The 13,904-nt window shown below is 26.3% G+C and overlaps 1 protein-coding gene across 1 annotated transcript; it reads right to left on the bottom strand.

The window, feature by feature from the left end:
* Positions 1-359: 359 nt before the first annotated feature.
* LOC129962703 (39S ribosomal protein L15, mitochondrial-like) lies at positions 360-13,881 on the bottom strand. Its single transcript, XM_056076636.1, has 6 exons — positions 13,663-13,881; positions 12,154-12,305; positions 7,778-7,943; positions 5,196-5,355; positions 2,366-2,532; positions 360-554 (listed from the first exon to the last, which is right to left on the bottom strand). The coding sequence occupies exons 1-6, from the start codon at positions 13,765-13,767 to the stop codon at positions 417-419; spliced, it is 888 nt and encodes a 295-aa protein (XP_055932611.1). The 5' UTR covers positions 13,768-13,881; the 3' UTR covers positions 360-416.
* Between the last annotated feature and the right edge of the window lie 23 nt (positions 13,882-13,904).

Genomic DNA, 13,904 nt, shown 5'->3' with positions numbered 1-13,904 from the left:
TTTAAACAATAAGCATTAAGTTAATTATGAACTCTAAAGCCAGTCATAGTATAAAGTGTATGAATATTCAGAATTTTGAAAACTGAAAAAGTAAAATAGATAAGGGACAGAAAAAATACTTTTAGTATACATAATATTTTAGTATGCATATACTTTTATATTTAATCTACATAATATTTTAATAACATACACTTTTAGTGTACAAAATACTTTAGTATGCATATACTTTTAGTGTACATAATACTGCAGTATACACATACTTTTAATGTATATTTAATCTACATAATACTTTAATATACATATACTTTTAGTATATATATATATATATATATATATATATAAGAACAAAACATTAATAATAAAATTAGCTATCTTTTATTAAACTACTATACAAATGGATTAAAAATGATCAATGTTTAGGATAAATCATAATATTTTTTCCAAACATCATCTGTAGGTTTTAGGATAACTTTGTCTGCCAAGTTAACAACCCAACCTGGTTCTAATCCTATAAACACTTGTCTAGGATCCTTTTTGGTAATCAGCATTTCAAACTATAAAAAAAGAAAGAAATTTATAGTCATGATTTATGAAAATGGATTTTAGAAATATTTATTTGAGAACACAACTTTCAAAATTAAAAAAAAAAAAAGAGCGAAAAGAAATTATTAGTCGCATTTTAATAGTACATTATACGGCTATACACAATATACTTAAAATACAAGTAATATATTGAGAAAAAAAAAATTTAAGTCAATTTCTACTTAAGTCAACAATAACAACAACAACAAAAAAAAAGCTACTTTTTATTAAATAATTACAATTAATATAAATATGTAAATATATATGACAGAATTACAATATTAAGTGGCGAAATACATTATTAACATCAAGTGTCATTCACTACAAGTTTTATACAATACTTTTATATTACTGATTAAAATTTTTAGCTTGATGACCATTTGGCGACTCTATTTAAAGTATTAAAAATTAAATAAATTTAATTAATGAATAAATATTTGGAATTACATAATAAATGAAGAATCATGTCAAGCAATATATATATAAAATTTTTTATCGAATTCCTACTTATTTTCTTATATTATTTATAAATACCTTATATTATTATATTATTTATGATCGGGTGTTGCGCCAGTAATGTCAGAGCTTGGAGACCATTTGGCGACAGATTAAACTAAACAGATGACAACTAAATATAAATTACTGGACTAATTTAATTAATTAATTAATATTTGAAAAAAAAAACTGTATTAACATCAAGTGCCATCCACTACAAGTTTTAAAAAATGTATTTGAACTTGAGTAGATAAATAAAAAGTATTTTATTAACAATTAAAAATTTGCATATTATATATATATATAGGGAGAGTGTGAGCTAATAGTAGGAGAAAGAGATTCCAATCATTGTATATCGATTACATTTTTTATATTAAATACATTGATTAGATTTATGTATAATAAAATTTTATATACTAAACATATCAAAATACTTAGATATATATCAATAGCTTTACACTAAAAACTTTTAAAAATGAAATATGTTTCTTTTCTTTTTTTCTTGGATTATAACTAAAAATAATAACTTAATCAAGAAGATTAATAATAAGCATATATTTCAATTTTTCTCACAATTCTATTACATTATTCTATACATTGGAAACAAAACAATTTTTTAGAGATATATATAAGTTATAATATTTTCTCATGTCTTTTAAATAAAATAACTCATTCAGTCAAAATACATATATATATATTAATTCTTCATTTTTTAAAAATTACATGCCATACACTTCAATCTATAAAGAAGAATTAAAAAGAAAAAAAGAATTAAATCTAAAAAAAAAATTTAAAATCCATTAAATATTTGTTCATAGATTTTTCCTCCAACATTTAATGAGCTGGTAAAATTAATAAAGTTAGGTAAAATATGGAAATTTAAAATGCCATGTTCATTCTCTGAAATCCTAGCTTGTAAAAATGAAAATAAAGTTATCATTAAAAATGGAAGGAATTATTATTATGAAGAATTTTCTTTCTAGAAATAATTTCAGCATTATTCTAGTAAAATGAAATACAATATTATGCAATTCCAAGGAAAACAATTGGTACTGTACAATCGATTGATTTTAATTAGTTCAGAAAGAAATCAAAATTACTTGTATAATGCAAATGTAGATTGCATTGTAACTTCAATAGCAATATATATATATGTGTGTGTGAATACCAAATATTAAATATAAAAAATAAATAAAGAATGCAGAAACATAATATTTATTATTAAAATTTATAATTTAAGTTTATCCCATCTGAAAAGCAATGATGATTTACGAAATCTAAATCTTACCTCAGGATCTTTAGAAACATCAGGCAACTCATAACCGTATTTCTGTGCCAGAACAAGTCGCTCATCAGCAATTTTTTCAGGATCAGCCAAATAACCACGGCTTTTAGGGTCCATGTAATAAGAAATAGTATCTTCAGGAGGCAACTTTCGAAGAGGAATGGGTTTCCCTTTTATAAACAATAAAAATTAGAACCATTGATTCATGGACATATACTAATTTAATATACATTAGATTTTAATTAAATATGATTATTGAATTAAAAAATCAATGCAAATGAAAGGCAATATTTAAGAACAGACAGAAAAACAAGTAATATATATAAGAAAATTTTTTAAGTCAATTCCTACTTAAGTCAACAAATTTCTTTTTTATTTTAGTTACTTTTTATAATTTATATATATCATATATTATTTATGATTGGGTGTTGCATCAGTAATCTCAGAGCTTGGTGATCATTTGGCAGCATGGCAACAGATTTGGCGACTTAGGCGACCAAACAGAAATTACTGGACAAATTTAATTAATTAATTAATATTTGAAAAAAAAACTATATTAACATCAAGTGTCATCCATTACAAGTTTAAAAAAATGAATTTGAACTTGAGTGGATGAATAAAAAGTATTTTATTAACGACTGAAAATTTGAACAAGATATATAAATATATATAGGGAGAGTGTGAACTAATAGTAGGAATTGAATAAGACAAAAATTGATGTTGAAAAAAAATTCACACTAGCAGTGTGATTCTAAACATACAAAATGTAATTAAAAAAAACTAAATGATAATTATTTAATTTTGTAGCAGAATCAGTAGAACTACCACATGAATATTTAATACATAATATTTCTGATGGCGGTTTTAGAGAGATATATAATTCTCCACATGTTGCATATTTTTTCTTGCTATAATGCAGGTCAACAATATTTTTGTTTCTGTCTTTGGTGCCTGGAATACTTTTAATTGATTTTTACTTAATTTGGTGTGCCAGTTTCAAATATTAAGTGCATTTGGTTTTTGTGATTCCTAAATAGTGAAATTGCCAAATTTGCTAACAGTGAAGTATTTAAACAATTTTCAAAAACTCATATTCCTGCAAAAAAAAAAAAAAAATACAATATTACGATTTTTTTTTTTTTTTTTTGGTAGGAAATTATGTCATTTATGAAAGAAAAGTATACTTTATTTTGGCCAAGAAGAAAATAAAATTTCACCGTTTATTAAATTAAGGTTAAGTTTTCCTTGGTTAGTATGCATGTGAATGGAGGGGGTGGGGGTTACACTAACATCCTTGCTTGCATTGCCTTCATCCAAACAATGGTATTGTTTGTATCTGTGCCCATAGGATTGCAGATACAAACAACACCATTAGGTAAGAAAAAGTTGACCAAGAGCAAACATGTTTGCTAGAGAAAACAATGCCATTCTTGAGCTCTCGGCCAGATGAATCACCTTATCACTGCTGCATTTTTTCAACAGCTAATGCCTTGTATACAAAGGGAGGAGAAAAATGCTTATAATTTAGGCATTTTTGAATTATAGGTGTGTTGTGTTTTTTCTATTAATAAAAGTATTTTACAAAATTTATTAATTAGATGCTTATAGCTTATGCCTATTTTAAAGTGTAATGTATATAAAGCTATTGTCATATAACTTATACACAAGAGACGATGAATAAAAATTAATGTTGTATTTGTTTTCAACACATATTATATAAATAAAAAGTAGTTACAAAATCTATGACATTAAATCTGATTATTTGATTTTAAAAAATTAATGCAAATGAATTGCAATATTTAAGAATGTAAAAATGTATATATTGATCTGTATAACGATAATAAACAAGAAATAACTAAAAAAAATTAGGTTGTCCTTGTTTTCTTTATCTAACTGAATATATGAAAAAATAAAATAATACATAAGTTTAAAGAAAAACATTGCAAACTAATAAAAACTAAATTCCAGACCATATTTATTTCACGGTAATGTTTCCAATGTCTCACCAAGATATTATTTTATGCATTTTCTTTTGCAGTGAATTTAAGGCAGAACTATTAATTAGTTGCTCAAATCTTTCTACAAAGCAAAGTTTCTAAAAAACTTTATATTACACATATTTTCAATCTGAATGAGAATAAAATAAATCAAAATATATTATTTTGAATAAGAACACAAGTAAAAAAGGAACTTCTAAATTTAAGCTGGATATTAAAATACAAATTTTTAGACTGAAAATTTATCTTTTAAAAAACTGCTACATTTATCTGTATGTTAACAACTTACCAATTTTTATTATAAAATATTTTAAATAGTACTTCTAATGACCTCAACAACTGTCAAAATAAAAATTTTCATTTAAAAGGATCGAGAACAAATATTTTACAAATATGCATCATACAATAACTATGCCTCAAAAGGAATTGAAAAAAATCAGGTTATATAATAGGAAGACAACAATAAAGTACAAGTATTATATTTCAAAAGCATCATAAACTCTTTAGAAAAATGGACATTGATATATTAATAATTCAGAGATTTCATTATGAAATGCTTCCAAATTTTGGGCTGTATTGCAGGTTTCAAAGTAATAATCTGATATGAGAGGATATTATCATATATATCAAAATTTAAGCCATAAATAATCTTTATTACAAAAATTTCTTTCACTATATTTGTAAAACATTTATAACTTAAAAATAAAAAAATAGAAATAAAAGAAACCTAAATGATATAAGACAATTCTGAAGCAGTAATGAAAAACAAAGCAATAATGTAAAATAAAAAAATATTTTATTATAATTTTTTTTTTCTAATAAGAACTGCTTCTGACCTGTCTCAAAAAATTTTTGAGGATTGATCAAAGCTTTCACGCTATCAATGTCATAATAAGCAGTGGTGATAACACCTCCATTTCTCTCAACTGCTGCAATGACTGTCTCCTTGGCATGTTGCACTTCAATGTTTACTTTTGCTGTAAATCCATCTGCTCCCTAACCAAGAAAAATCCAGAAAATAAAAAATAACAATACATCATATCTGAAAAGCCATATGACTAACACAAAAATTACTTTCTTTTATGGTAAAATGAATTAGATTATTTTGAATTTTTCAGCAGTTGTTCTTTGTGAATGTTGTTTGAAAGACTGAACATATCTTGTATAATTTTTCACTAGAATGCATATATTAAGCTAAAGTACATTAAAAAATAAGTTTTCCGTTTTCTTTAAAATTAATCTACTAACTTTAATTTTAGTTAATAAATTGGTATTATGGAGAAATTTACAGATGATTTGTCAGCTTTGCAACCCTAAATTGTGAGTTTTGTCCTGAAATAACAATCGTACCTTCAAAATGAGATGCTAATTTAATTAAATGGGGAATTAATTAATGGGGAAACAAAATGAAATAAATTGCTGTCTTTGCACTTCTTGAGAAAATTAAGCTCTTTTAAGGTGTTTAAAAACAGATTTCAAATTTAAAAACTTTTCATGATGCTATGCACCCTGGTTAATATGAAACCAGTTCAAAATGAGAAAGACAACTCATACAGAGATTCTCTTAAAATTCCAAGATGGTACTTTTGCTTTGCTTTTAATTTAATTGTAGAAATGATTCAGGGTATAAAATAATTAGTATTAAATTGTAGAGCCTATTCAAGGTTTCTTGATTCAATGTAAAATAACATTAGTAATAATAAATTATTTCACATCATGTATTTGATCTGTAAATTAATCTAATGGAAGAATAGATGTATGGCAATCGCCAATAAAGTGAAATGAGCTTGAAACATATTTTAAAACATCTATCCTTATTACCTTATTTTTAACTAAAAAACTTTTAGTCTCATTCTCTAAGAAGTCAAGAGGTAACATTCAGAGCTAGACCTTTTTAAATACACTTTCATTCTAAAGTAATAAGTAAGGAAGATAAGTTTTGCTTTAAAAAATGAATATATCTCACGCTCTCAATGAAAACAGAAGTAATTACATTTAAAGTTGATTATAAGTTACAGAACATAAAATATATAATCAAAACAACTTAAGTTAAAAGCATATACAAAGGAAAAAGTCCTCTAAAGATTAATTTAATATATATTTTTAAGAATCAAAAGCTTATAGAAAAATCACAAAAAAAATAAAAGAATTATAAAGAAATAAAAGTTCAGTTTTAAATATAGTATTTTATTAACTAGAAAATAAAATTATGATGTTTAAAACTAAATCTGACTAACAATTTAATCATTTTTTTTATGCACATTGATTAATTTCACCTCTATTTATCTGGGTATAATGATTGAGTCCATTTCCTCACTTCAATTGTCACCAATGTATCATAAAAATATGCAGAGAAAGCCACATTTTATTCGAATTTTTATTATTTACAAATATAGACAAAAAGAAATTAAATTAGTTATCATAATCAGACATAAATAATTTAGTACTGGGTAACATATATGCTAGCTACTTTCAGTGACCAGCTTGATTGTCCAGATTATTGATTTTTTAGCTGTTGAACCTTGAATGTGTTTAGTTTTTTAAAAATTTCATCTAATTATTTTATATGACTGGAAAAATGAATTTAATTGAATCAATGTTCTACTAATTACTATGAGTGTAAATTATATATATATATATATATATATATATATATATATAATGAAATAAAAGCAGTAATGCAAATCCGATTTTAGAATTAATGTACAAAGAAACCAATCTTTTTTATTTTAACATAGGCAAAAGCATACAATTAAATGCCTTAATAATAAATTTGAATTTCATCATAATTTTGAAAACAAGAGTTATAGATGCTCTTGAATACCATTTTTGGTATTTTGTTCAAATAACAAAATTTTGGCTGAAAATATTGTATACTGGATTTATAACTTTGTTAAAAGGCAAAGCTTTGTTTTGACAGCATCATAAGATAGAAAATTCAACTTATCAACCATTATTTAAGTTTGTATATTGCATTTAAGAATTTTATTAAAAATAAAGAAAAATGTACAGAAAATTATATCATTAAAAAAATAATTTTTTGAGTTTTAAGATAAAATAAAAGCCATTTATACAAATTAATAGTCTTGGAAGATATGGTCATTAATTTCTATTATAGAATCATCAATCTGGTGATAGTTAAGCTTACATTCACGTTTGATTATAATTTTTGTTTCATATCTATTTCTTGATTTCTTTTGTACCTTTCCAAATGAAGTTTTTGGTGACAGTTATCTCCAAATCATTTCTAATAATATTTTTCAATTCAATTAATTAGTAAAACATTCTACAACTGTAAAACATATTTGTTTACATCTGAATGTTGCCATTTGACATCAAATAATAAGAGCATTTTCTGTACCATAGGCACTAACTTTATATCATATATATATATATATATATACGTACACACACTTACTTCGTCTGTCAAATGAACGCCAAAGTGACGATCAAAGGGCTCTATTTTGTAGAGTTTTGTATTGCAGATCATGTTTAAATCAATTGGTTGTGATGCATCAATTCTTCCTGTATCAATCATCAGCTGAAGTTGACCCAGACTAAGTGGAGGATACTGACGTCTTCCTCTGCACATGAGAATCATTAGAAGAAAAAAAAAAAATTAATAATGCATAACATTTACTATGGACTATAGTGCAACACTTACCAATATGAAATTTGCATTACAGTCTTGTCAAATGTAAATAAACATCTTTCATAAATATATGTACATCTAAACCAGTCTGCTCAAAGACATAGGTAGAATGTATCAGCACAAAAATTCCATTTGCATTAAGTAATAAAGTTTTTGTAGAATAATCATAAGGTTTTAAATAAATAGTCATATTTAAATTGTTTGAAAATAGTGTTTAATTAAATGCATACTACCTATGAGAATTTAGAAAGTGTGAACAGTCAACAGTGTCCAGAGGGAACATGAATGAAGGATAAATGAATTGAATGCCATTTAAAAGGGAGCAAAATGAAAGCAGCACTGAAATGTAAAATGCGTCTTTCTTTTCTTTTTCAAATTTCTATTTCTCAGGTTCTTAGAAATCAGAATGATTCCAATTAAATCAGAGAAAAAAATACAGAATGCAGTTTGTTAGAACTTGGGAGTTATTACTGCAGATAAATAAGTTTTATATTACAGAGATCTGACGACTGAAATCCCATGTATGAAAAGGCAAACCCAAAGTTCTTCCAAAGATTTGTATCTCACTGAGAATGAAGAGTATACTTAATCTCCCTCAGATATTTTTTTTTTAAAGAGAGAATAATAAGTTTATCATCTCCACAGTGGATCTTGAGGTTTCTCATTAGATAAATGGAGATGAAATATTATAGCTTTCATATTCATACCAATTGAATATTGACTAAAGTTCATGGTAAATAATGTAGAATAAAGAGTTATTCAAATTTTCAAACAAATACTTTGATTTACTAGGTGAAATTTAAAGGGAATACAAGTTATTAAAAGTTAGAGTTTTTAGGAATAAAAGAACAAGGGAGACTGGACACCAATTCTAATTGCGAATTTTTATTTTTTTTAGTAATGAGTAAACAGCTGATATGTGCTCTGACACATTCTTACATCCTTTGACTAATGTTTGGATTGGTTTGTATTTTGAAAATGTTTGTATTTTAATAATATTTACATTTATTATATTTTGTGTGGCAGCCAGTTTTATTTCTGGTGCCATCAGACTTATCTTTTTGTGAATGGAAACGTGGTGGAAGCGAGAATTAAATATCCATGGCCGTACTGTACTGCAGGCATAGTTTTCTGTATTTTTATTTATGTACCATCCTTGTCTTGAATGTCAAAAATAAACTGTTTGTGTGAGCAAGAATTCTCATCATTTAGTACAAAGCAACTAGTTAGTAGAAAATAAAAACAAAAACAATGTGGTTAAAAAATAAGAGAAAAGTATTGAGTTTAATAAGCTAACTCCACTAGTTTCAACTTGACCTGGGGCTGGGATATGTTGGCACCGTTTGCAGGACAGGTTGACATTATGCATTGGTACTTTTTTAATTTTTATATTGTAGGTATTTATTTAAATAGGAAATTTTATTAAAAAAATCTTTTAATTTGGAAGTTTTATTGAACTAAAATTTAAATAACTGAATTTAATTTAAAATTGCACTCTTTTTCAGAATTAGGAACATTTAACCAAGATACAACAAAATGCAATTGACTTCAAATTGTAAAAAAAAAAAAAAAAAAAAAAAAAAAAATTTTTTTTTTTTTTTTTTTTTTTTTTTTTTGTTGTTGTTGTTGTTTGAATGTCCAAAGGCAGTGGTAGAACGATTTTTAAATCAGCCCATGACAGCTACTATTTCAGTGTTATTGGGGAAAATAAATGTGTTTGTCATTTTAGAACTATTTTTGAGGAAGCTCACTTTCCATTTTGGAGGGCTTTTGGTTCAAAACTTTAACCAAGAAAAATTTATTTTCAAGTACCAGTTTCACGAACACAAAATCATTAACCTCTGGATCTTTTTCTAAATTTCAAATAAGCCAAGTCCTTAATCAAATCACAGTTAATCAAAATCTTCATCTTTGGTATTCCCATTTTTTTACTCTCAGAAAGAAAATTTGTCTCCTGAATTTCATTTTCTTTCTTTTTATTTTATCTTTTGCTGCTTCCATCTTTTTAGCTTGCTTTTTTTATTTTTATAGTGTAAAACTTATCTTACTCAGTTAGCTTGTCTTAGTTTTGCACAGTTGTTTTTAATCTTTTTATCATGTATCCTTCGCAGGAGTATCTGTCAAAATAGCAGCCTGCTTCTTCCTTTGTCTCTTTCTTGTCTGAGCCTTTAGTAATGGCCATAGTTCTTCCAATGGTGAAGCAGAATATAGGATCAAAACTTTGGGATCTGAGGATGTTAACACCTGCAGCATTTGAATGCAATTTCTTTCATCCTCTTCTGTGGAAATTTTGTTGGGCATTAGATTAGAACAAATGCAATCCAAAACCAAGACACATTCTGAGATACATTAGATGTGTCTTGAGAAAAGTCTGTTATGTATCTCGGAAGAAATTCTAAATTGGGAAATATATCTGGTTTCAGTGAACTTACTCCAGAAGCTGCATAGTCAGTGGGAAAGCAATCGCTACAATACTTGGGATATCATAAATCGTCATTGTTTTTCCGAGATTGCTTCTATGCTATGAATCACATGCACTGTTCACATATTTCTTTAGTGGGCCATATATTTTGTGATTTAGCGGTTGCAGCTTATGGCTGCAACAAGGTGGGAAACTTAGCACCACAACTACATTTGCTTTTAGGTAATTGAATTCTGAACTCAAAAGGTGGGAGTCATGATTGTCCAGTAGCAGTAGTGTTGGACTTTCTTTTGTCGACTTTGTGTACAAAATGAAGTTTTCAGTAAAGTGCACTGATAAACTGCAACATTCTGTGTTCCTCTGCTGCCCCATTAAGGAAGTGATTCCTGAAATTCACATGCAGAAAATAAAAATCGGAGGGATCTTGTTTTCTATAGAAGATATAGCAACAGCCAAACAAGAGCTCCTCTTTCAGCAGAAGTCATTTTAGCCAATCTGTTTAACTCACCGCCAAGCTACAACCTGGTTCAGGTTTTTGAACAGTTGACATCCTTGTCACATCCATATTCATTATAGTCCAAGTTTGAAACCATATTTGTTTTAACACAGTGCCAAAAGTTTTAAAAAATGCCTCAAAGTTTGTTTCATTAAATGAAATAGTCCGTCTTTTCTAATGGATAAAGACAAGTTTTTTAAAAAAAATAAACTGAACCAGTCCTTGCCTGCTTGTTTATTTTCCTCTTTTGAATTCTTCACTTTTCATTTTAATGAAATAACAAATTGGTAAGCAAATTTGAATACCTCTTTTGGACTTAAACCAAAATAAACATCTGACACTCCTTTTATACATTCTGCAAGATCTGGTACCTCCTGAAAGCTGAAAATTTTTCATGTTGGCAAATAGTTGAAAGTTAAAGGATAGACATCTCCGGCGTTTGAATCCTTTTGGCAGTAGCATTTTAAAGAAAGCAAAGGTATCCCATATTTTCAGCAGCCTTTGAATATGACAAAGGGTTGGATAAATCATATGAGCTCAAATATACATACATAAATATATATTACATTATTTAGTTTGAAATGCTTTTTTAAACTTAACCTTCCTTTTTAAAAAAGACATTACTTAAATATTTGTCTATTTAAGGATTATTATAACTACAGAAGGTTTTCCATGAAAAATATAACTAAATAATGAAACTCTATTCTAAGTAATCTATTTGCTTATTCAGATAAAATTTCTCAGCTAAAACTTGACTTTTAAAATATCTCTCAGGCAGTTACTGTTTAATTTTATTTCAAACTTAAGGGAAACAATTATGAATGTGTTCATGTGTGAAACTACTTTTTAAGGAATGCTTACACTCAATCATTCAATAACTGACAGGATTAATGTAAGTTTTACCAAATATTTGTAATATATTACCAAATGCTAATTCCACTATGTAGAATCCATAATGCATATATTATCAGCTTTATAAAAGCATTCTAACTAATAAAAAAATTTTTCATTGTTTAAGAGTCATAAAATAAAATTTCTGATACTAATTTTTAAATAAAAATGAATGAAAATGCAATACAAATTAGCCTTTGATTACAAAAATAAGCAAAAAAGACTCAATGAAATTTAAATGATTTGAAATAAAATTACAATGTAGAAGATATGCATTTCAATCAAAAATATGATTTCTGATGATCAAGATATTTATAAATAAAAGCAGTTTACCGAAAATGAGCATAGTAACGCTCTGAAGGCATTTTCAAGTAAAATGGTGTTTGATAACCTTCAAATCCAACTCGTGGATAAGAACATCGCTGTTTTGAACCTTTATTTCCATGTCCATGAGTATCTCCACCATGTTGTCCCCTATTACGAATCTAAAAATGATAATAATTAATAAAAATAAAAATGCATATCTGTGCTGTTATCAGTTTATGAAATTATATGACCTGAAGTCACCAAATATTTACAAAAATATAATTTGGTAGGTGAGAATGATAACCATTGGTACTCCTACAAAAAAAATTTTTAGTAACTATTATCCTGTAAAAAATATTTTTCCAATATTTTAAAACACAAAAAAATGTATTTCTAATTATATAAATTTATTTTCTGTGCCATTTTTATTTGAATTTTGTCAACTTAAAAAACATCCTCTAATTAGTATTTATTCTGTTTTCCTAGATATGCATTTTAAAGGTATTTATAATAAGCCTATACCATGAAACTATTACATAATAATTTTATTTACAAAAATAAAATTGGCTTTGCTATTCAATAACTAATGTTATTCACAATAAACAATCTCTTCTTCTTCTATTTATTAGAAAATCAATTCAAATAGCAAACTTCTTTAAATCACATATTAATTAAAAACAATGAACTAAGCTCATGCAAACAAGACTATAAATTTATTTAACAGATTGAAAAAAAATGTCATAAAGAGAAAGGCACTTGTGTATAAACTGAATACAAATGCCAAACTTTAGGCTTAACTTGCAAGTTATTCATACACATAATCAAATATTAGCTATGACTAATATGATATTTTTGAAAAATTTTTGGTGATTAATTACTGTTACAATAAACATCTTGCCAATCTATTGACAGCATATGATTAATACACAAGTAAAAGAGGAATGTGATTCTTAAAAGTTTTATTGCTATACAAAGATTGGGGATTATGCTTGAAGGATGTACATATAATTCCCAAATTTCTTGTGAATATCTTAATATAAATAAAAACAATTGTGTGTATCCCTATTTTTAGTGGATTGATTTTATCCCCTTTGAGATAATTATTAGTTACCAACTGACTAAACTTATTGTAAGTGTTAAGTTATCTATATTGTGATCGCCGCAGGAGGAGGAAGAACTTTGGGAATATACTAGAGTATAATGTAAGCCTTAAAAAAATTATAATAAACATATTTGCACACTTGCGTTAGTTATCTTTTTATTTAAGCCATATTAATATAAGCAGATAGGTATAAATGGTTATATTCAGTAACACACACGAGCACTTTGAAGAAAGAATAATGTTTCCAATATAAATATTTCCAATATTTGAGGGCAATATAATGTTTCCAATATCCACAAGAATAATGTATGTATACAATCAACAGAACGTACTTTTAAAAATATGAAGTTCAAAATAATCATATAATCTAAATAAGTTGCTAATCTACATTATATACATCGTATTTAAAATAATATGATTACGATGAAATTTACCTTCCTACTGAATTCTTCGCGATTAGGAAATACATTATACTTATTAACACGAGGCAAATATTTTAATAGTTCTAAGGCTTTTTCCGCTCCTTTTGATCTCGCCATTTTTTTTTAATCTCGGAAAATTAAATGTTAATTTTTTTTTTGTCTTTAAACGAACATTCCGCTTCTCATGCACATTTGTTTATTTGTGTTCATGCATTTCACATTTTACACCAATTGTTGAGTTGTTTTCTGCTGTT

The sequence above is a fragment of the Argiope bruennichi genome, chromosome 3 (assembly GCF_947563725.1).
Source record: "Argiope bruennichi chromosome 3, qqArgBrue1.1, whole genome shotgun sequence".
NCBI lineage: Eukaryota > Metazoa > Arthropoda > Arachnida > Araneae > Araneidae > Argiope > Argiope bruennichi.
The sequence above is the reverse complement of the archived record's forward strand: the minus strand, read 5'-3'. Positions and strand labels throughout refer to the sequence as shown.